This window comes from Citrus sinensis, chromosome 3 (assembly GCF_022201045.2).
Source record: "Citrus sinensis cultivar Valencia sweet orange chromosome 3, DVS_A1.0, whole genome shotgun sequence".
Classification (NCBI taxonomy): Eukaryota; Viridiplantae; Streptophyta; class Magnoliopsida; order Sapindales; family Rutaceae; genus Citrus; species Citrus sinensis.
The window spans coordinates 693,751-718,234 of record NC_068558.1 but is presented as its reverse complement, the minus strand read 5'-3'; the positions used below and the strand labels follow the sequence as shown (position 1 = coordinate 718,234).

General features: G+C 34.0%; 3 protein-coding genes across 4 annotated transcripts; all 3 read right to left on the bottom strand.

Moving 5' to 3' along the window:
• Positions 1-642: 642 nt before the first annotated feature.
• Positions 643-3,312, bottom strand: LOC102622856 (bidirectional sugar transporter SWEET4). Its single transcript, XM_006476278.4, has 5 exons — positions 3,054-3,312; positions 2,752-2,788; positions 1,440-1,818; positions 1,208-1,327; positions 643-1,092 (listed from the first exon to the last, which is right to left on the bottom strand). Exons 1-5 carry the CDS (start codon positions 3,100-3,102, stop codon positions 901-903), a joined length of 777 nt encoding a protein of 258 aa, XP_006476341.2. The 5' UTR covers positions 3,103-3,312; the 3' UTR covers positions 643-900.
• Positions 3,313-7,672: 4,360 nt separating this feature from the next.
• Positions 7,673-11,080, bottom strand: LOC102622562 (protein KINESIN LIGHT CHAIN-RELATED 1). Its single transcript, XM_006476277.4, has 3 exons — positions 10,282-11,080; positions 8,725-9,633; positions 7,673-8,168 (listed from the first exon to the last, which is right to left on the bottom strand). Exons 1-3 carry the CDS (start codon positions 10,908-10,910, stop codon positions 7,934-7,936), a joined length of 1,773 nt encoding a protein of 590 aa, XP_006476340.2. The 5' UTR covers positions 10,911-11,080; the 3' UTR covers positions 7,673-7,933.
• Positions 11,081-20,674: 9,594 nt separating this feature from the next.
• On the bottom strand, positions 20,675-24,039 carry LOC102622262 (beta-amylase 1, chloroplastic-like). Of its 2 annotated transcripts, none has more exons than XM_025099224.2 (4): positions 23,215-24,039; positions 21,964-22,174; positions 21,743-21,799; positions 20,675-21,596 (listed from the first exon to the last, which is right to left on the bottom strand). In XM_025099224.2, the coding sequence occupies exons 1-4, from the start codon at positions 23,919-23,921 to the stop codon at positions 20,802-20,804; spliced, it is 1,770 nt and encodes a 589-aa protein (XP_024954992.2). In that variant the 5' UTR covers positions 23,922-24,039; the 3' UTR covers positions 20,675-20,801. The 2 variants fall into 2 exon arrangements, with proteins under 2 accessions (XP_024954992.2, XP_006476339.2); XM_006476276.4 differs by having other exon boundaries at positions 21,743-21,859; positions 23,215-24,026.
• Positions 24,040-24,484: the final 445 nt, after the last annotated feature.

Below are 24,484 nucleotides of genomic sequence, written 5' to 3'. Positions count from 1 at the left end.
TATATCTTTGAGATGTTTATTATTTTTTTAACATTTATAATTTGTAAATGCATAAATGTAAAAATATTAGTTTGTAAGTTTTTAAGTTAAAAAACAAAAAACTTAATATTTATTATCAGCGATTCAGACACAAAAATAAAGATATTATTTAGATTCAGACATTTAGTTATATTAAAAATTTAGACTAATTTAAATCTATTCAGATTTTAGACAAAAAAATAAATGTCGCCATAGTTTTGGGCTGACGTGTGTGTTCGTTTCACAATTGTGTAGATGTATAGAGTTATTGTCATGTAAATTTTAAAGAACGCAATGACCTCTTTTTAACCTCTTTTTAACTCGTCGTTGAGGGGAAGCTACTTAATCTTCATTGCCCTCATTTGTTTGCTAGCAAAAGCATTTCATTTGAGAAATCATGGAAAGCAAACAATTTAACTATAAATTGCCGATGGTCGTTGCAGCCAATTAGGATGGTCTAGCGAAAAAGCTCATCTAGAACCAACAACGAGCAAAATGGCCCATGCCATGAATGACATGGGAGATGTTGCAGCTTCTCTAACTCAGTCCATTTGTGCCGAGGGGACTTTTCCCAAGAGCTTATCTAAATTCTAATACTGATTATTAATATATATACACATCACATTATGGAGAAATTATTCAAATATTTGGCTGGCAAGAAAAAGTTGGCGATGAGAACGAGGGCCGGAAGCCCATTCCCCATCTGGATTTACATTTACCAGACACCATGAAGCACAAAAATTAAATAAGAGTTGAAAAGCAAAAATGTTCAAAAGATGAGTTTGAAAATTAAAACGACGCATATCCTTGAGCTCTTGGCTGACTGGCTCCCACGATTGCTGCTAACCACCGTCATGAGAATAGAGTAGGGGCGCACGCGCATCAACCTCCATCGGCAACTGCGGTGCCAATCTTCTTCGAATCTCCAGAGTCGGACTCGGACACAACAACAGCCGACAAATCCACCTGGCCCTTGCCTTGTCTTGCTGCCATCTGTCTCTTCGTGGATTTGTAATAGCAGGCATAGAGAATCACCTGGGCCACCCCCAATAACGTCCCCAGCCCATTCGGAATCTGATGATTGGTATCCAATCCAGTCCACCAAAATAATTAAATTGTAAGCAAATAAACAAATTGAGGCTTTGCGTTACGTATGAATGAAGACCTAGCAAGTTAAAGAGAAAATTACAGCGATGAATTGGTCGAAAGGAAGGAAAGCGTAAGTAGTCCAGGCAATGCCATTAGCCAATGACATCAGGGAAAGGAAAAATGGCATATACTCCACGCTCTTAGTGGTAATCACGAGTTTCTAATAATAAAAATATGAGACGGTGATCAGAATTAGAATTAGAATTAGAATCATAATCATAATGAATTAATAATATTTAAAAGGCAATAAAAGGAGATTTATCAGTACCGACCATGACAGATAAGGGTGAAGCATACATCATGATGTTAAACAGAATGCAAATGATACCGACGGCCATGGAGCGTTGCTTGGTGGAGTGAAGTAGGGTTAGCACAAGAAGGGCGACAAGGGCGACGAATATGACCTCAACAAGCACCACCAACATAACTTTGATTCTCTTCTTCTTGTCAGAGTGGAGTACAAACAGAATTATGTAAACCACCTCAATGGCCGTGCCCGACCCATTTATGGTTATCACCAATATGCTGTGTGGGTGCACCATCGGCAGCCCGTACAACACCCATACCATGCAGTTTAATAACGTCGCCAGGTATGGTGCTGCCGAGTATTGTTCCACCGTCCCTTTCTTCACTATCTCAACAAATGTTGGCCTGCACCAACCATTACATTTATCAAATAATCATTTTTCTTTATCAATTCATAATTCATTATTATATATAACTCATTTTCATTCAATTTCTCAAGGGGTGATTGTGCAGAAATTGAAAATTGATCTTGTGTATTAACTAATTAACATATTAATTTCAGTACGACTAATCTTACCAAGTAAGTTATGTACTAATTGGGATGTATGGAACCACTTCCGTGGCACTTAACATGACAGACCTTTAATTGGTGTATCATGTATAACTACTATGTCAACCGAATACAGAAAAAATAATTACTTGATAATTTATGAGCGTCAACTAGTGTAGGGATAAGTCTTGGGTACTGATTTTTTTTCTTCGGTCTTTGCTACGTGCATACTTTAATCAATCATGATAATATTCATATTCATACGACGATACTTCAACCAATCACGATAATATTCATATTCATATCACTGAATGGAGAAGGAGTAATGCTCAAAAAAACACCAAAAACCTTCTCCTAATTGAGATCATAAATCTCTTATCTTGAAAATAACATATATGTTTTCAAACTCCACTCATCTTGTTAGGAATGGAATTAAGTTGCAGCTGGGAAGGGAAGAAAAGGACAAGAAATCTGGCACCTAGATATTGGTTTTTAAACTTTTCCTAAAGGATAACCGCAATTTACTTCTCGGTGGAAATATTAATTAACGGTTCAGTTACGGCTCTAGTTTCAATGAATGCTACTCGAAAACCCAACAATGCCCCTTGATGTATTCCAAACATGGCAGATAACGTGGGGTTTTAACTGTCTTTCATGGTGAAGTGACAACTTACGGTTATGGGACTCGTGAACTACAAAAATCACAGTCATCAACAACAAAAGATTATAATTAAGTTGAGTCCATACTTTTCTCAAAATCAAATAAATAAATACATGTTTTCGCTTACACTGGTGATAAGAACAAGAAGAGAGAGATGATATTTCCTGAAAATAAACAGAAGGAACCCCGCATCAGTTTAATTTAATCAGATGGGAAAAAAAATTCTCCCAAAAAAAAAAGAAAATTTAAAAACGCCAATTAGTAAGAGAAGTAAGGGCTAAAATGCTACATGCAAAATCTGTTTACCCCACCAACTAAAGTAAAATCGTGCATTATTCCTCTCTATACTACAAATCAAGAACACAACACAACACTAAAAAATTGTAAATTTCTTATACTAGCCGGCAACATAATATAATATTTACCTACCTATGATACCCACTACATTTCGAATAGTGTTCACTACTGCAGAAACCATTGTTGTAAGCTAAAGAAGAAGAAGAAGAAGAAGAAGAAGAAGAGAGCTTATAAGCAAAGGGATTAGAGAATTTATGAAGATAATTAGAACCTGAAGAAAGAAATAGAAGAGGTGGTTATATATAGAGAATGAGTTAAGAGAATAGCGGTATGGCAATAAAGTTAAAGAGGAGGTTCGGTGTTGCTCTGTCTCATTCTCATATGAGATTTTTTTTTTTTTAAATTTTGGCAAGTATATCACCTGCATGACATGTAATGTAATGTGTCGTGAAAATTATACATAGAAAAGAGTGTCTTTATTATGAAAGAGGAAGAAAAAAATACCAAGTCGTGAAGGATTTTTTTTTAATTATTTTCTTTTAGTCTCTCATTTTTAAACGAGTGATTAAGATTGGGCTTTGAATTTTTATATTGTTAATTGATTTTTTTTTATTGATAATTAAGCAATTTTTTTAAAGTAAATTTAAAAAATAAAAAGAGACTAGAAGAGAGAAAAGAGAGAGAGAGAGAGAGTGGGAACCCTAATCTTTTCTTTCGTGGCACCATCTTCAAGATCCTTCAAAATACAGGTTTCAGGCAGCCCCTTTATTGCTCTATTGGCGTTTCATAAGTACTGCTGGGACTATTGGCCAATTGCCAGCAATTTCTTCAATTGAATCCATTTCCTTTCTTTTTTTTTCCCGAACTTATCCAAAACCCACGTAGGCTTTTAACTTTGCTTGTCAGAGACACTTGTCTTCCTGACTCTGTTAATATACGAAGAAAACCAACGCTCACACCTTCAAAATTTACCCTAATCTTAATCTTAATGTACATGTAATATGTACAGGTCTCCAACGTTTTAAAGATGAAGACAAATTCTCTCTTAATTTGAGTTGCATGTAGTGGTCAATCATCGCACATGTGGCTCCTCCATTACTTCTTCTTCGAAACAAATCTTATTACCGTGTAAATTTCTAACATTAATTAAATTAAAAGAGGTGTACATATTCATTCCTAAAATGTAAACTAGCTGCCTGTACATTAGGGAAAACCTTAGAGATATGAGTATTCTTTTTCTAATAATAATGTAAAATATCGAACTCAGCTCCCTCCCTGCCTCCTTGATTAACCTGAACTGAATGCATGTAACTAAAAGTGGGAAGATGTTGCTTCGTGTAGCGTTAAAATAGGGTTTTTCACAATTTGGGGCGATATAAGAGCTGGGTATGTGTAGTGCTCATAAGTCATAATCACTTGAATCTTAAATGAAGCATACAAAGGTGGCACTGTACAAATTTGTTCAACGTGTTGTGTTTGATTATAGATAAAATAGGCCATGTGACAAGATTTAGCTGAATTTCATTTCATCAATCGTGAATATGATGATTTTGCATAGGTCGGTCATGGCTAAGATGTGACTCTATAACATGCATTTATTGCTGCAGTGAAACTTGATTGTGTTGCTGTATATATCTCATTCTTCTTAAGTACAGATTTCCAGTGTTTGCTTTCCCAGTCCCGCTTTTTATCTAAACAATGTGCTAACTACTTTAGCAATTAGTTAATGGTTTCAAAAGTAATCCTATATATATATAGCATTATCTCCACGAAAAAACAGAATAGTTACCTAAAAAATAATTGTGTAGGATTAACAGGCATCAAGTTTTCGGATAAGTAAATAGAGAGGACAGATAATTAGTCAATGAAAGAAGAGAAGAGATCGGAAAGATGGGCATCGAATTCTTTTTGGAACCTTTTCAAGCTGTAGCTTGTCGTAAAAGGAGGGTTATGTGCATGTAGCAGAAAAAATTGGCTCAATTTTGGAAATGTTGGTGAGAGTGTCAGAGAATATATTTCATGCACAATCATTATTGCTTTTATCCTGCAAAATCATCTTTAGAGTTATGAACTCCACGGATAAAAAGTAGAATTGTCCAGATACCCTACGCCGTTGTCCTTGTGTTCTAATGGGACCTTCTTTGTTAATCAGCCTGATTAGTTCGGAATTGGACTGTTATTAATAAAGAGAAATATTCTATTTTAAAATTATAATAATCTATTACAATATTGGGACATTGTGTGTGTGTGTGTATATATATATATATAATTTACTCTACTAATATTGAAGAGATATTTACTGTTTCTAAATTTTTTGAAAGAAAAAAATGAATGTAAAGAGACTCAAACTCATGATTTTATTTTATTTATTTTTATTTAACTCACACATACTTGTAAAGTTCGAACTTAAAACTTTAGTCTTAAAAAAACTGCCCATCATCACCGAAATTAGATCTTAAACTCATATTGATTCTATTAAACAAAAGTGAATTACTAAACAAATTAGATACATTATTAGCAGCTAGCAAGAGATTGGGTTTAGTTACTATTCCATGAACAAGAGATTAGGAGGGCTCAACTTTTGGGGGAAAAAAAAAGGAAAAAAGAAAAACTCTTATCTTCAAGGGCTGGAAAAGGTCAAAAGCTAATTCTTCATCCTAACAATTTTTGCTGAACTCATCAGGCAAAAAGCGATTCCGCTCCCTACCTTAATGCTAATTGGACTGCTTGTTACACTTGTCACAACGGAATGGATGCTTCCCTGAGATCAGCAAATTATCAATTACATTACATATAATATCTTGAAAAAGAAAAAGCTTATCACATTCATCACCATATTTTTGCATCTTTCAAAGTTCGAAAACAGTTTCAGAAGAGAGCTAGCTGTCCAAGACTGGTGGGCAGAAGGTTTTAGTCTCCATCGGTAAACAGGGGAAAGCAAATGTCAATGGTGCTGCTTAAACGTGTTAATATATTCCTCTGCCTCTGGGCCAGTACTGAATCAAATTCTGATAAGGAATCACAATTTGACGGTATGAATTGATGATCATGATAGTGCTCAAGAAATGAAGATGAATACTTGCATGAAAATGGAAATAAGAAGCAGGAATATTATCACCTACAGGTCACAGGTTCCACAAATTAAGTAATTTTGGATCGGTACCACTAATACAATGTATTGCATTAAGATTCCGAATTAAATTTCATTCCTTGTCATCCTCTTGTTTCTTCTTCATTTTCTAGAACCAAGAATATTAATTTATGGGTATAAATATCAATCATAAATATAAAGAAATTATAAATGATAAAATAAATTTACATCATAAACAGTGACAGAAGAAATTATAAAGAAACGCTAACTATTCTTGTCCAGTTACAACTAAGCAATAATAATTGTAATCAATTTTATTTGATTCCCCACTAATTTTCAGAAAAAGATTACATAAAGAGTAGTGCTAGAGAGAGAGAGAAGCATGAGAGAAAGACGAGAGAATTTTGCTCTCTCTCTCTCTCTCTCTATCCCTTTCTTTATTGTTTCTCTCGTCTTTCTCTTGTGCTTCTCTACACCAAGTATTTTCCTTACATAAAATCTCTTGTCGACGATAAATAGTGATATTAAAAAAATAAGGGAGGGTTATTTGAACTTACTAATTTTCTCTCTACACCATCTTTTTAATTAAGAATTTTATTGTCAAAATAATTTTTGATAAAATTATTTATTAATCATTTTTTCTCTTTTCATTCTCATCAATTCTTTCAAATATTTTCTTTTAATTGTAAATAATTAGTTCATTATAAGTTATCATAAATTAAGAGGAGGAATAGTTGTTATTAAAAAAATAAACATCAACAAATTTTTATCAGACAAGAAAGTTAATTAACATAAAAAAATTAATCTTTACCAATGAAAAAAAGGTAATGAATATATTAAAAAAAAATCTTATATGAGTATCTTATCAACGCCCGTAAATGATAAACCATAGATCAAGCTACTGAATCGGGAAAATTGGGTGCTATGACATTCATAGAGCTTTGTATTGGCTAAGTTCATGAGTTGGAGATAAGTGAACTCAAACCACTTGACTTCCACAGCAAAGTAGACCATTATCTCTTCAGGTCCTCACTGATTTTACCATTAAAGATGCAGTCGTCAATTATCCCGAGAGGACACAATTACTGCGAAAACCGTATTAATGATGAGAAATGCATTTTTGCTATGCTACTAATACTTGCTCACCTATTCTTCTTCTCAAGCCTAGCCGAGGAAGAGTTACTGGGTGTAAATTTTATTATAATTTCCCTAGAGGCTATGGTAGCACAACTGAGATAGTGACGAGTCTTCTAAGGCATGAAATAAAGATTATTATTTACTAAGAAAGGCAAAAAAAAAAAAAAAAAGAACCGAAAAGACAGTTAAATAGAAAGTTTTGTTTGCAGAAATATGAGAGTAGAGAAAATCTATAGAATCGTGAGTAGAAAGAGAAAGAAATTAATTAGTTGTAATTTTGAGATTTAAAATTTTTATCATTACTTATAATAAAAAGTTTGTTCCTAACATTACTAATAATAAAAACAGTGGTTTACCTAAGGTCACATTTAGTGTTACTTACATCCTAAAAAAAATTGTGTGAAAATGAGCAACTGACATGTAAGGTCAATTTTTAGTGAAAATGAATAACTGACATGTAAGGTCAGGATCTCGTTTTGGCTCATCTTTAGCGGACTGTTAAGTTCCTAAAAACGAAGCCATCAAAACATGAATCAGGAATTTATTCACTCTGATGATTGTTCATTTTCAGCCAATAATTTTAAGGGTACAACACGGACATTCAAATAAAACAATTTAAAGAAGAAAAAAAAGAAGAAAACCAATGGGATCTCAAAGCTTTAAAAAAACAGGAAACCTCACCAAATTACAACATTGAACACTATACATAAATGAAATTCTATGTTACAAAGCGTGCACTTCTGGAAAGTCGAAGTGATGAAGATAATGTCTTCTTTTTTTTTTTTCAAATTCTAAAACCCAAGCCTGGCCATCTCTTTGTGGCTTCTTTCTTTGTCCTCCTTGAGTTGGGATCAATGAGATTTTCCAGTGATTTTGCTTTTCTATTGCGTGCCCTGCCAGCTTCTTTAAGAAGTTCAGCTAACCGGTTCTTCTCGTCCTCAAAATCAGGATTCGCAATTCCAAGCTGTTCCTCTCTCAGTTTAAGAACATGCTCCAAGATCTCAATGGCATCTGCTACTCTGCAGTAATTTCATCAAAATACAGCTCAAATCAGACAAATTTTTGACTTTTGGAGTACCAAACACATTAATGCAACATGTGTCACCAGGCTGCAATGACATAGAGCAAAAAATTATGGAAGGAAAATCATGCATAAGCCATCCACTAATGACATGAATGTATGACCACGTAAGGACTGATAAGGAATATAGTCCAGCCTATCATAACTCAAATTATTAAACTCTGCCATCATTTTAATTGTCCAAATGGTTGAAGAAAGGGAATACAAGTTTAAATAATTTGGTCAATACCTCCATAGAGAATTTTTTTCTGTTACTGAATACTCGGGGAACTAGGATATTCAGTTCTCATGATATAGATGTCAGTTTCCTTTATGCGGATGCAGATATTCAATAAATATCAGGAGATATGAAAAGATACAAACACAATCCTCATCATGATGCTATCAAATTAATTACAACTAATACAAGCCAGGTCAAAGCCAATTAATAATTTTCTTAAAGGTGGTCCAAAGAAAACAGACAAAAAAAGGGAATAGTATTGAAAGATTAATACCTTCCCATAGCATCATATGTTGCTGCAAGATTGCTATATACTCCAAGGGTATCTTGGTGACATGGCCCACACTCCTGTTCCAGAATTGCCCTTGCTTCTTCGAACAACTCAGCAGCCTCGTCTATCTTGAACAACTGGACACAAGCCAATCCCATCTGGTTCAACACAACTCCGAAAAAAGCCGACTTCCTTTCCCCACTTGCTCTAAGTTTTGCTATAGCACTCTCAAAAGAACTCCTTGCTTCTTCATACCTCCCAACCATGTAAAACATTACACCCATCCGTGCTTCTATTCCAGCAATTGTGCTTTGCTGTCCTGGTTTATCCTCCAATAACTTCATTGCCCTCTGCAAGAGCTTCAGTGCCTCCTCAGGCTCATCTACAGACTCATAAATGGCTGAAATTTCCGTCAACCCACCAGCAATCTCTTCAGCTGTGGTTCCAGGCACAGGTCTCGCATATATTCTCAGGGCATTCTCACAATAGGATTTCGACTCACGGAGCTTTCCAGTCCTGTGGTATAGATCAGCAAGGCGCACAAAGACAGAGGCAACCGAAGGGTGATTGTCACCCTTTGAGGACTTGAAGACGGTGAGAGCCTTTTGGTAAGAGAAGACAGCCTCATCAAAGCGGCATAGCGACAGGTAAATGTTGCCAATGCTAACATCAATAGCAGCAACCTCATTATCTTGTCCATTCGCAATCATTGCCATGCTGGCCAAGACAAGGTGCTCTAGAGCTGCTTCATAATCTCCCTTTGCCTCACATATGAGAGCCATCAATCTGCGGTCAGCAGACTCTTCAAGAGATGCAGGCTCACTATGTGCACGATGAATTTCAAGAGTTTTCTTGCACAATTCTTCAGCTTTATCAAACTGCATTGCTTGAACATGAGCCTCGGCCAAGTATCTGTTATATTAAGTATCAAGATGTAATATCACTTTTCCTCTCCCAAAAAAAAAAAAAAAATGTAATATCACTTTTCCTTCTGAATTGCAAACATTAATTTAATCAAGCAATGTACAGCCAACATTAAACATTCAGTGAAATATTCAAGAACTTAATCCCATAAAAATTTTCAGCTTTAACAAACAGCAATATTAACTTTCAAAGGCTTCTCAGATCTTTGATTGATTTGTGCACTGCAACAAAAAGCTGCAAATGCATAACCCTGAAACTGTAAAAATAATGCAAACCTTAATATGCAGTCAATTTCAAAATTTCAACTTTCCATTTCTTCAAGATTCCACAGATCCAAACCAAACATAAATGTTCCACCTAACCATTCCAGTACATTCATTTCACTACAGTAATTGAACAATCATAACAGAACTTGGGACACAATTGCGGTCCCCTTTTTCCCCTAAGAAAACACTGAGTTTCCCAAATTTTTGAAATTTTAAGAATATTCTCACTAATCCTTGTTTTTCTAATACTATCAAAAAAGACAAATTCCCACTCCAAATCTTTGTAAATGTGTTAATTTCAAATTACGAAATTTATTAGAATCATAAAATCCAACCAAAAGATTTATTTTTTTAAGGAAAAAACAGAAACCTGCAAGTCTCTCCAACTCTAGGATCCGTCTCTCCCAAGGCTTCGATCTGAATCTTCAATCCTTCCTCGTAACAACCAATCGACCGATCAACTTGCCCCAGCATCGAACACGTGTCACCCAACTGCATATACCCAGAAAACTTGGCCAGCGCGTGATCCGCACCGCGCGTGACGTCCGGCACCGAAATGGCTTTCTCCAGAGCTGGTACAGCTTCCTCGAACTTTCCTAGACTACAATAAATCGCAGCCAGCACGTGCAAGCTCATTGCGTAGTCAAGGCTCGGCTCGGCTTCAGCCGCGGCGCAACGCTCGAACGACTTGGAAGCTCGGATTGCGTAGTCTAAAGCCTTACTCGGGCCTTCGCCGGAGGCAATCGTATCACGAGCGAGTTTTAAAAGAAACGGGCCGAGATCGGGGTTGTCGAGGGACGCGTCGGTGAAATCCGGGGGCGGTTTCTTGTTTCGTGATTGGGTCGGGCTTGGGGTGGCCTTCGATCGGGATGAGGGAGAGGGGGAGGGAGGCTTGGGGCGCGGAACTGGAGTCGTTGGGGGCTCCGGTCGGGGCTCCGGAACGGTGATTCGAGGAGGCGGAGCGTCCGGTGGAGTTTTGACGGAAACTAAACCGGGCATGGTCTCGAGTTGGGGTTTTGAATTTCGGATCGAAATGAGAGTACAAGTTTGGTGAACTTTTTATATAAAAGTGAGAGAGAGTTTTTAATTTTAGAGAGAAGTGAGTGAAAGACTGGAACTTGTTACCACTCGCAACCGACAGGAAGGTTGGGATCTTCAGACCAACAAATTGATGATGAGGAAAGGGTGATATGGTAATTGTGTGTTTCTGGTGCAATTTCGTAAATTTCATCAGAGTAACGGTAAAAGTAACTGCCAGTCCTTTCTGGTGGGTAAATAAATAAATACTCAATTGGCTTTTGGTTTGTGCTCGCCGCTTACAGTAACCATGTCGTTTAGGGCTACTTTCCATGCGTTTTGATGCTTGCACATGAACGTTAGAGCCCTCACGTACTGACTAGTGAATACAAAATAAAAATTAAAAGTATCTGATAAATATATATGAGTTTTAAATAATATTTTTAATAAAAATAATAAAGATATTATAATTTTTTTAGGATGAAAATAAATAATTTATCAATAATTCATAGTAAATAATGTTAATTAAATATTTTAATATTGTAATTTTTAAAGTAAATCTGTTTAATCTCAATATCAATAAGTAAAGTTATTGATGTGAATATTTAATCTAAGTTGAACCAACGTCAAAACTAATTTCAATTTTCGGTTGAATTTGATTTGATCTTAAAAATCGATCAGTTTCAATTCGTAATCAAACTGAATATCATACCTGATCGCATTACGCTTAAAAAAAAATTGTTGACATGAAAACTCAATCCCATTTCTTCCTCAAAAGTCAAAATTAAAAATACTAGTTACCGCCAAACTTATCTCTCCCTCACTAGCTGCTGTTGCCGTCGGTCGCTTCACGCTGCCACCAGTCGTCACTTTCAGCAATCAGCCCGTCAGCGCCCCTTGTCATTGTTACTCTCTTACAGTAACGGCGCTCAGTTACTGCAGCTTCCATCTCGTCGGTGTCGTAGCTCTTCACTTGTAGTTGTGATTAAGAGGAAACTACTATTGTTGTTCCGTGTTTCATATTATTAATACATTATTTTCCAATTATGTTTTGAGTTTTGGAGAGACGGTTGTGGAGATTTAGGACTTGTTTCATCTTTTATGTCCCATGAAGACTTTTTTTCCCCTTTGATTCTTGTAAAGAATCCCAGCTTAATGGCTTCAATCCTCAATTCTGGCTCCAAATTGAAAGAGGAAAGCTCTCGAAATTGTCTTCGCACAACTTTTCTTCTTCATCAATGTAAGTTCGCTTCGCAGTTTTCTTCCATCTAAAATCCATGGTATTTTGATTTCCATATTTAGCAGATTGAGATTTTTTTTTTCTTTTTTGATGGGCTTAAAATATTGTAGAGAATCCTTTGTCAAAGTAACAAGGCCATGAATACCACTGTATTACAAACTCGTTGATTATGTAGAAGTTATAGTTCAAATTCAAGAAGAAAGAAGAAATCAGATAACTTCATGTTCAATAGAGTTCGAGTCACTTTTTATTACAATTTCAGGTCTTTAGGGGCCTTGGGTAAACCAAACCTAATTTTACACCCAAAGTTACAATTTAAACCTTATCGAACCAATCTAAATTTCGACTTGAACGGAACTAATTTTTGAACCCATTTTAAGTGAATTCTGAAGCTCGAAATTGTTGCAACCGAAATTGAAATCCGAAATGCCCACTCCTACCAAACAGGACCTAAATGTTCATTCCCAAGTAAAATGCAAAAGTTTCTAGTGATTTATACCACACAATATCCTCCACTATCACGGATGATTTCTTATTGACATTGCAACTTTTTTTGAACATGTAGCTACCCAACTAGGGGTGTGTGTGTATAGAGATGGCAATTGTATCCGCAAACTCACAAACCCGCTCAAATCCACCTGCCAAAACCCGCCCGCTACGGGTAATTTTACCTGTAGCAGGCGGGTTTAGTATTATAAACTAAAACCCACACATGGATGTGGGTGGGTTTGGTATTAACCTTATATTCAGTGGATACCCGCATGAATATCCACCAAACCCACAATATTTTTTTCAAATATTTTTAATTTAATTTAAATCTAAAAATGTATAAAGAAAATAATGTCATTATTCAAACTACCAAATAGCCAAAGGTTTAAAGTTGTGTATGTGGCCCATCTCCCATTCTAAAGTCATAACTTAAAGAAAACTAAAGGCATTTCCCTTCGAATTAGTATTTGAAAATATTAATCTTAATTACTATTATAGGCATTGTGTTGGATGGGTGCTTATGGTGGTGAATGAAATGAATATCTTCTCTCAGAGCTTGTTTTAAATGATAATATGAAATGTAATTATTATTTTTAGATACTAGTTTGTGTTTTTTTAATGGATTTGTGTAATTTATACTTAAATTTGAGAATTTGTGTTGGATTGATGTTGAAATTTTAATTTTTCATTTACATTGTTTAAATATAAAATTGAGTATGTTATATGAAATTTGAGGTTATTATTATAAATTTATATATTAAACATTTGTGATTTTAAATACGGAAACCCGCAAAAAATCCATTGGGTACCATTGCAAGTTTGGTAATTGTTAAAACCCGCTGCGGGTGGATTTTTTTAAAAAAATTAAAACCCGCTGTGGGTTGCGGGTGGATTTGGTAATTTAAATTTTATGCGGGTTTGGGTTTGGTAATGACAAACCCGTTGCGGGCGGTGCCCATTGCCATCTCTATGTGTGTAGTTATTTTCTTTTGCGAATGCCCACAATTAATAGGTTAAGTGAAATGGCCAAACAGTTTCACTTGAAAAAATAATTAACTTTTCTTTACTCTTTCTCTTTATCTGATAACATCCTAATACATTAAAAGATAAGAAAGAAACACATTCCACTATATTATATGATAAAATACATTGCATTAGAATGTATATTTTATTGTCCTTTGGTTTATCTTTACTTTTAAATGATGAATATATATATTTTTAGAATTAATTTGGTAAATTAAATTTTTATAAAATAATCATTAATAAGATTATCGTAACGATATTAAACATTGCTTTAAGTTGGCTTATATTAATTTTCCTAATAAATGATTATTAGTAAGATGTTGCACAAGTACAAAAAAATACTAGTTCTTTCACACTTATACTTATTGGTTAATTTACTAATCAACTTTTCTATACATAAATTAATTAATACAAAGAATGTTGTTGGAAAAGCATTATTATAAAAGGAAAGAAAAAGTAAGATTAAAAATATAACATATTTCCCTATGAATGGTGTGTGTGTGTGTGTGTATACATCATTCACAGGTGTGGATGACTTCATTTTTTTCTTTTTTTCTTTTTGTGTGGGCACGCTATTAAACCATGTAGTTTAATAATTAGTTAAAGTTGCTCTATTAAATTGAAAATTGGTTGGTTTAATAGAGTGTCTGGATAAAAAGAAAATTAGGACCCTTTCAATTAAGGTTCATAGTATGCGGTGTTTTTAACTCTACAAGTTTTATCAGATTCACTTCAATGGCGCCCTTTCAAATTAAGGTTTATAGCTAATTATGTATCATTAGTTCATGAAGATATGTATGTATGCAACTAATTAACTAATGTTATTGTTAGATTGGTTATGTAAAATTAATTAGTTTAATTTTGACCGTGCTGCCTACAGAAATATAATGGAAACGTATATACGTAGTTGTGAATATTAATTAGTTTAATTTGAGACTATGAAATGATAATAATAATAATTTATTTTGACGGATAGCTAGGTATGTAATACTAATACTAGAAGCAAGCGGCTGATAAGATATATATCATCACATTCACTTAGAGGAAGCGATTTAACATAAGAATGAGACTACGATGATGATAGTTTTAACTTCGGGCTACTATTATTTTATCACTTTTTTTTTTCTTTTTTTGACATATCATTTTATCATCAATTTTTTTTGGCAAACTTAATGTTTCAATCTTTATCATTTTATTACCAAATCAATAACTGCGTTAAGAAATTACTGATATCATAAGAGTAAAAAAATAATGGTGAAATTATTTTTTAATAATAAAATGATACGTTGCATATGATTTTAGGAACATGATCATCTACTGAAATTTTAAAAATCTTTTGCCATGTGTCTTTTAGTGTTAGTGTATAGGTAATATTTAATTTTTTTTATATTTTTATTTATTAACAACCAATCAGTGATTGAATTATTTGCTCAGAACATGATTAGATTATGAGAGAACATTAATCCCTGATTTTAACTTTTTAACTTTTAAGCAAGAGACTTGTGCTATACGTTGTTTCTCTTACCGATAGTAGATGGGGAACATGAAGTCTACTATTCATATTGGCTATTGCATGCGTCCGATAGCGAAGTCAACTGTACTAACTTTTCTATAATGTCACCTCAATTTGTTGTTGCTACTTATTACTTGCATGCAAAGGTTCAAATTTCAAAATTTAAAATTCTACGGATACCCAGATTGGCTGGTGTATATATATAGGTTTTGCCCACAAAGTCTCGACCAATGGTTATGAAAGCGTTCAGTTAAATTCCATGCATGTATTTTTCTCAAAGGTGCACAATCGCAAAGGTTATTAGCTTTGACAAGGGTTAATTTACCACTGGATTCAAACCATTCAACTACTAAGACAAAATTGCTTCATCTTTCAACACTAATATACAGAGACTGTCTAGCTAGCAGCTGTGTGTTTTTTTTTTTAATCTTTTGGGGGGGGGGGGGGGGGACATGTAATTGTAGTTTAGAAGTTAATTTATGATGTTTCAACTCACATTTATTTGAAGAAAAAATCTATAATATTGTTGATATGTTTATAAAAATTATTATTTAAAAACTCATATTTATTTATTGAGTATAATCCACTTTTATTTCAAGCTTTCATTTCACAGCACTTGCGGTTATCTCCACACAGCCATGCTCACAGGAAAATAACCAGCATGCAATTCTAGACCAATTGATTGTCTAAGCCAAGCAGCTCATCTCTTCGATTCTCTATCAACGAGTAAAATTAATTATGCTGATTAAAGTCAAAGCCCAAAGCGTATGGCATTTGGCCCACGCGTTCTTGTGCGTGTGTGTATATACATATATTAATTTTTTAATTAAAAATTATTAATTATATTAAAATATGTGATTTTTTTTTATCCTTTAACTTGATTTGACTTTTAATATGATCAAAGATTTCTTATTGAAAGCTCACGCTATATACATACATACATACATACATATATATATATAGAGAGAGAGAGAGAGAGAGAGAGAGAGAGAGAAATTATCCATCTACATCATATAGTGTATTAGTGCTTTTGTTAAATTTTTTCAATTAACTAATACACTATATAATACACACAACAAGCCCATATTTTAAAAGATGCAGACATCTGCATCTAAGAAAGATTATATATAGAGAAAAATTTTCAAGTGCGAATTGAGATTTCATGACAATGTATAAGCCTTTTACAACATTATAAATCATTTTACAATATTGTAAAGGTGTGTTTGACACATTGTATTATATTATGTTATATTATATTATTTTAATACTTTTGTATTGTATTATATTGTATTACATTAGTAGTGTATTATAACAATATTATACAATATTTGGTACTACACTATACTGTAATAATTTTTTTGTAATTAATTTAAATTAAATATTATAATATATTATATTAATATATTTAAATTGTATTAATATTTTATACTATTATTAATTTTAAATTAATATTATTCATATTTAACTATTTATTATTAGTTATAATTAATTATAAATTTATTAATAAATTATAATGTAAAAATAAAAAATATAATATAATAATATTGAATAAAAAATTACATATTTATTAATTTATCTTAATAATTGTAATGTAAAAATAAAAAATTATATAATATTATATTAAATTAAAAGTTATATATATATATATATTATTAAGCAAAAGTCAAGTGGCAGTTGCAAAAGCGAAAGGGGCAAAACCAAAAAAAAAACAAGTGGCAGTTGCCGCATCAGCTTGGGCCATTAATGCAGTGCTACTGTAATTTTTTGTTTGCCAAACATGTACTTGTATAAATTTAATGCAATAAGAGGTTTTAATACAACAGTCAAACACACTGTTGTGAAACCCATGTTCCACACTTCACGTGGGCATCTCTAGAAAGAATGCACATATATGTATGCATAGATTTTTTTTTACGTTATTAAAGTAAAGGATAAATTAAAATATTAAAAAAACGCATACTGCAATAGATTACAAGACAAAATGTACTACACTTGAGTGTGTGTTTTACTTGTCTTTTAATTTATTCTTTATTTTAATAACTTAGTATACTCCTTAGTAGATATATATGTATATATATATATAGAGAGAGAGAGAGAGAGAGAATATTAATCTTGTCCAGGATCCTGGACTTTATTTAACTTTGAGAAAGTTATTAAGTTATATAGTTTAATAGTATATGACACTACACTATTAAACCAAATGTTTTAATAATTTTTCTAGATTTTAAGAAATCTAGAATCCTGGGTATGTATATATATAGGCTTTTGCTAAATTATAGCGCGAGTAACTTCCAATCCAACTACTTAGAAGGTATTGACCCCACTCTTATTACTTATATTGACACAAAATGTTGGGTTATAAGTTACTATGTTATAACTTAACATGACTTATATATATACTTTCTCTAATGAGCCCATCCTTACTTTAAAATATATAATTTTTAACATATTAATATATATATATATATATATATATATATATATATATATATATATATATTATTTTAATGACATCCTCTCCAACCATTAATAGTGAAAATTGTATGATGATCATTGTACGTACTACACTAATAATTAGTTAGAATCTCAATTCTCATGCACACGATGTGAAACAATATTGCTTGTAGTAGTACTACGTGTTCCATGCTCACTGTATCATGATCTCTAGTATCTACATTACTACTCACAGTTACAGTTGAATTTTCTAAATTTGAGTACCATTCTCAACCAGTTAATGTCATATTGAACGGGTAAACAATGGCCACTTCGAACAAAAGGATTTCCCATATATAGGATATAGTAATGAAGGCTTATCTGCCAGGCCATCATGTTTTGTTGCCACCCAAATTATGATTATGTAATGGCGGCAGTCATGTCACAGCACCTTCTTAAAGTAGACTACTCAACCTTCTCAACTTTTTCTTGATTAATAATCTCTATTTAATCTCTTTAACAAGCTTCAATGACAGCTAACTTAACGCACCCTAATTATTATCATTCTGGTTGTAGCCACAACATTTTACGTACTGTGACTTGATCACGATCGAGCTGTCCTCTTGCGCTTCGAGTACCGCAGAAGATACTGCACAAGAGAGTTTATATTTCCTTTAATGCAATTCCTGAATTATGATGTACCAGAAGCTCTCTTTTTGAAAGATGGTTCGTTGTCATAGATTAGTAATTGGTGTTACTTTGTTTTCAAGCCATTGTTGTGGTGATTTAGTTTTGACAACCAAGCTCGGCCTCATCTTTAGACAAGCCACGTAACTAGTTAAGCCCAAGATTACTTTCTTAGAACACGACGTTGAGGCTATTCGAGCTAGGGATGGCAATGGGCACCGCCCGCAGCGGGTTTGCCATTACCAAACCCAAACCCGCACAAAATTTAAATTATCAAATTCACCCGTAACCTGCAGTGGGTTTTAATTTTTTTACAAAAACCCACCCGCAGCGGGTTTTAACAATTACCAAACCCGCAATGGTATCCGGCGGATTTTTTGCGGGTTTTCGTATTTAAAATCACAAATGTTTAATATATAAATTTATAATAATAACCTCAAATTCCATATAATATACTCAATTTTATATTTAAATAATGTAAATGAAAAATTAAAATTTCCACATCAATTCAACACAAATTCTCAAATTTAAGTATAAATTACACAAATCCATTTAAAAAACACAAACTAGTATCTAAAAATAATAATTACATTTCATATTATCATTTAAAACAAGCTCCAAGAGAAGATATTCATTTCATTCACCACCATAAGCACCCATCCAACACAATGCCTATAATAATAATTAAGATTAATATTTTCAAATACTAATTCGAAGGAAAATGCATTTAGTTTTCTTTAAATTATGACTTTAGAATAGGATATAGGCCACATACACACATACACAACTTTGAGCCTTTGGCTATTTGGTAATTTAATTAATGACATTATTTTTTTTATACATTTTTAGATTTAAATTAAATTAAAAATATTTGAAAAAAATATTGCGGGTTTGGTGGATATCCATGCGGGTATCCACCGGATATAAGGTTAATACCAAACCCACCCGCATCCATGTGCGGGTTTTTATTTATAATACTAAACCCGCCCGCAATGGGTAAAATTACCTGCAACGGGCGGGTTTTGGCAGGTGAGTTTGGGCGGGTTTGCGGGTACAATTGCCATCCCTAATTCGAGCTCTACCTATGCAAATGAAATGAGGAGGGTTACTGTTTTCCTACTCACCTCCACCTAAGGGAAAAAGTGTGCTTTATATATTAGGGCAAATAATTGTTTGTTCTTATATTTTGATTCAAGTATTTGTTTAATTTTTATATTTTAAAGAATACTTTAAAATATCTTATAATTAATATATATTACATTCTTACCCTTATTTTTTTTTTCCTTTTTTCAATAATATCATTTCAGCCATACTCTTGATATTAATTAATTTATTTGTAAAAAGTTAATTAGTAAATTAAGTAATAATTATTTATTAACAAATTAACCAATAATTATTTATTAACAAATTAACCAATAAATATCAGTCTAAAAAAATTAATATTTTTTGCACATGTACAATAATCTTAGTAGTAATTATTTATAAATAAATTAATATCGATCAACTTAAAATTTTTTAAAATTTATTTACATCAATCTTACGAATAATTATTTTAGAAAAAATTAATTAACTAAATTAATCCTAAAAATAAAATAATAATATAAAAATTTTGTAAATTTTTATGTTACTTTTTAGGTTAATTTAATAAATTATTATTTTTCTTTTTATTAATATCTTCAGGAATATTATTACAAGAGTACTATTGTAAAGGAAGGACATCTTAATGTATTTTTTAAAATATAAAGACAAAATAAGTACTTAAATTAAAATATAGAAACTAAACGAGCATTTACCCTTTATTATTATTTACAAAGCAGTTTTAGATGAAAAATTAGTAGTTACTAAGCAAATACTAGCTTATACTTACCCCAGAAGGAGCATGCATTAGAAGGGTGCTTAGCTGGATTAAGATGTATGGATTATGAAATCACCTACTACACATGGGGCTTCTGGGTCATTCAGAATCATTAATACAATTGCTGTCAAATGTCCGACGGTATGAACTTTCGTTTAACTCTCATACTTATCGAGAAAATAATAGTGTGGCGGATCTTATGGCTAACTTAAGCATTGGCCGTACCGAGTTCCCTTGATGGTCGTCTACACCTTCTGAGATCACCCAACTCTTTAAAAAAAGATACTAAATGGATTCCCTAGCTACAGGTTTCACTGAGCGTTCGTCTCCTTTTCATTGGTATCTTTGTGTTTTCTCTGGGTGTCTGTTTCTTCAGTTTGTATTCCGTTACAATTTAACAAGGATCGCAGGTATTTACCAGTTGAAGCAGAAGATATTGCCAACCATGTAAAAAACTACCTGGTAATAATATAGGTCCCAGAAAAGCTCAGGACGCAGGGGGAAAATAAAAAAATGAGGCATTACTACACATTTCACAACAGAGGATCAGAGATCATCGTATTATGTATAGGCTTTACACAGCAATTGAAGGGGTGGAAGTGTAAGGTTTGCATGATGGCCTATATTCCTTAACTAGCAATATGCAAAAGCCAGTCCAACTTTGGCAAAATCTGATGCAGAAGATGGCCGAATATCCCCTCTAAAATCTAACTTAGCTCGAAAAATACTGGAACCAGACAATTGCCTCACAAAACGAGTAAAACGGACCCAGTTGTGGTATTCAAACATATTTTTGTCCATCCTCAGAAAGTTGAATGAGAATGAAGGCTTTTCAAGACCCTCCGAATAAAATTTTGACATCTTTATCACCTGTTGAAATGCTGCATCATCTAGACTGGTTGCAGAATTTTCACCTTCAAGTGGAATCTCACAAATCCGTGCAGCCAATAAAAGCTGTCTAAGAAAGCCCTCTGGGCTACTAAAAGGGTTCATCTGTTTCTCATCCACATCTCGCATTTCAAAACATGAGCAGCACAAAGTAAAACCATACCTACCAAATATGCGAGCAATCGGTAAAAACCCATCTCTAGTTGAAGTATTGTAATAGCCAGCCGTTAGCTCAGAGGGATGTGATGGTGTGCCATAATGCCAGTGAATTCCACCTACTTTTGCAGAGGTATTTACTCTAGTACCCCGAAAAATGGTCTCAGCTTCCCTGCATATTCTTTCCCCATGAAGAAGCAACATACCTGAGTACCATTCAAGGAAAAAATTACCATATGCTGTATTCCATAAACCGTTGTCAGTTCTAAAAAATTCAGTATGTTCAGGATCTTGCATCAAATTGCTAGCACCAATAGGACCCCCATCTCCCCATTCACGCATCCCAATCTCTCGAGCACAGGCATTCAAAGAAGCAAGCATATACTGCCTCAACCAATGAAACAGAAAGCAAATCAAAACAGAAGTTAACTAGATTAAACATGCCATCCAAATCCAAAAACACATTAATTTAAGAGTAAAACTTGTCATTGGATGCAGGTAAGTTTGTAATGCTGAACCTTGCTGCCTACCTTATCGTAGCATTGAAACTCTCCAAGTTCACGTGAGCGCCAAGACCACATTAGCTTCTGGGAAGGAAGTGAAGGATATCTTAGTTCACCAGCAGGACCCATACCAACTTGGACTCCCTATAATATGAACAATTACAATGACAAAACCTGATTTATAAAATGATTAGCAGTTTAGCATCAATGACCAAGACAGTGTAAACTAGCTATAATTGGTAGCTCACAGTTATAATAGCTCCAAGTAGAGGTCTAAAAGTGTCTCTGAAGTTCCTCATAAAATCTGTATAAGCTTGGATTGGTGATCGTCCCCGCAGGACAGGTAGAATATCACATCCCAGGGAAATGTATTCCATATTTCTTCTTCCAAATCTGTCAGAATATGCTAAATCTGGATCTTTATCAATTTCTTCAAGCACCCATTGGGGAAGAGGAACCCTACAAGACACAAAAGAAGAAGCTTTAGAGCCACTATCACCTAACAGAAAGGTGCAAGACAATCCAGGGCACTTGAACAAATGCAGAAAGACCAGCTAGAAATCACCATGTTGGCCTAGAACTACATAGAAGTGAATTAGACCAGCTTATGTAATTATTGTCACACTGAAAAATCAATGAAGAAATGTCAAGATAAAGTCCTATATTGCATTGCATGGGGCTATCTTCGAATATGTGACAAAAGACTTCTGGAATCTAATAAAATAACCCAACAGAAACTGTGTAAACCAAAGTTGATCTGGTCTATTAAAAAACAACAAAAAATGTCCTAGTTACATGAGTAAAATATGAGAACCTACAAGCAACATTTTCAAAAACCAAATCGATGAATCCCCCAATAGTCCTTAAAACATGTTCTTTGACTACAAAGGCACACAATAAATGGGGGAAAAAAAAAACCTTTAACTAGTGTACTGCCACAAATGAATAGACCTCAATAGGTGAATAGTTCTGAACCAAAGCAAAAAATTCTTGTCAGTTTACGTCATTTATATCTTAAATCTCATTCTTGTGTCGCTTATATGGCGGGCATACTTTCCAGGATTATATTCTTATTCAAGATCCACTGACAATTCTCTATCTTCAATCACACTTGATAAAGCATCAATAAAATGGTTAAAACTTGAAAATGCATGCTTGCCAAAATCAATTTTTTCAGGCAAAAAGGCCCAAATAATTTGTTTCCTCCTTTCAATTTCCTTCCTCTCTGTAAAAATATATTATATATCCCTCTATCAATTTTTCTTCCCCCTAACTAAAAATCTAAAAGAAGTTGAGCTTATAAATTAGACCATGGGCATCCAGAGTATCTATTTCCAAGTCCCAATCACCCAAGCATTTAAAAAGAGTAAGAAAGGCGCATATATACATATAGATAGATGAGTTTTGTAATGTAAGCCATTATCTTTTATAATTAAACCTAATTACCAATCTCATTGTAGGTGAAAAACAAGAAAAAGATCGCATTAATAAAATATTACCATTTGGGGTCGCCGGGGCCAGAACCACACTGATGAAACGCCAAAAGGGCTCGAACTTTCAAACCACAATTGCTGGCCAAAACAATCAAGTCAAAATAACCTCTCCAATCATAAACGCCCGGCCGATCCCTCTCCACGACGCCCCACCACACCTCCACCACGACGCCCTCCACGCCGGCCGCTGCCAGAGCCTTGAACGACTGCGCCATCGCCTTCCGTCGCTTCACTTTTCCTCCTATCATTGTAGAATCTTCCGGAAGCTTCACGAAGACTGGTGAACCGTTCCGACGGCCCTGCGACGAGGCGCCATCGTGGAGTTTGTATCTATTGTTGTTGTTGTTATCGGCCGGAGATAACGAATTGGATGAATTGAGACGGCAGGAGACGCTGAGTCTTCGCGTTTGGCTCTGGAGTTTGTGTGAGTGAGTTAAGCGGAACCGAGGCAACTGAGTTGGCTCGGTCCGAGTACAGCAGAACGATGGGGCAAACGTTGCAATTGCCATTGTTTTAATGTTAGGGTTGGGTTTTCGAATTAAAATCGAATTAAAATGTTTTTGCAGAAACTTAGAAGAGAGAGCGAGAGGAGGAGGTAAAAATGAAAAAGCAAAAAGAAACAGAACGTGCGAGTTCGTTAACGGAATGAATGAGGGTGTAGAGCAACTGCAATCACATTTTTGTTGTGGGCTAATTGGATTGCAGTAAAGCATGCCTTCTTGAACAGCCAACGTGGCCTCATTTGATTGGTCACTGCAAAGTCATATGATTGGTTGATAGTTCGGAATCGTACTTGACGTCGTCATCGTCTTTACTTGAGCAATAAATTCAACGATCATGATCGTATGAGGGAACTAGGACCTAAAACCGTTGTGTCAATTTCGGGGACGTCTATATTTTAAATAAGGTCTATATCGGGAAGACTAAAATGGCCTTCACCCCTTTCGACATCTGTTTTTATTCACAGGTGCAAAGTTTTTTTTTTTTAATATTTTATTTTACAGAAAAAAGCCTATATTTGGCAAGTCCAAGAGGAAACAATCAGCATCATTGCTCTCGTTGCATACGTAATACGTTACATGCAACAGTCTTAAAGCACCAGCCACACAGCACCGCCAATCAACAATTCATAAGAAGTTTTCATCGAGAATATCAAGCTAATTGCCTAATTAGAGGAATGAAAGAGGATTAATTAAAACATTTAATTTACACGACAAGATCACAGAAAGGCATTTCTTGGACGACTCAAGATTCAAGAATCGAGATTTAGGCCATG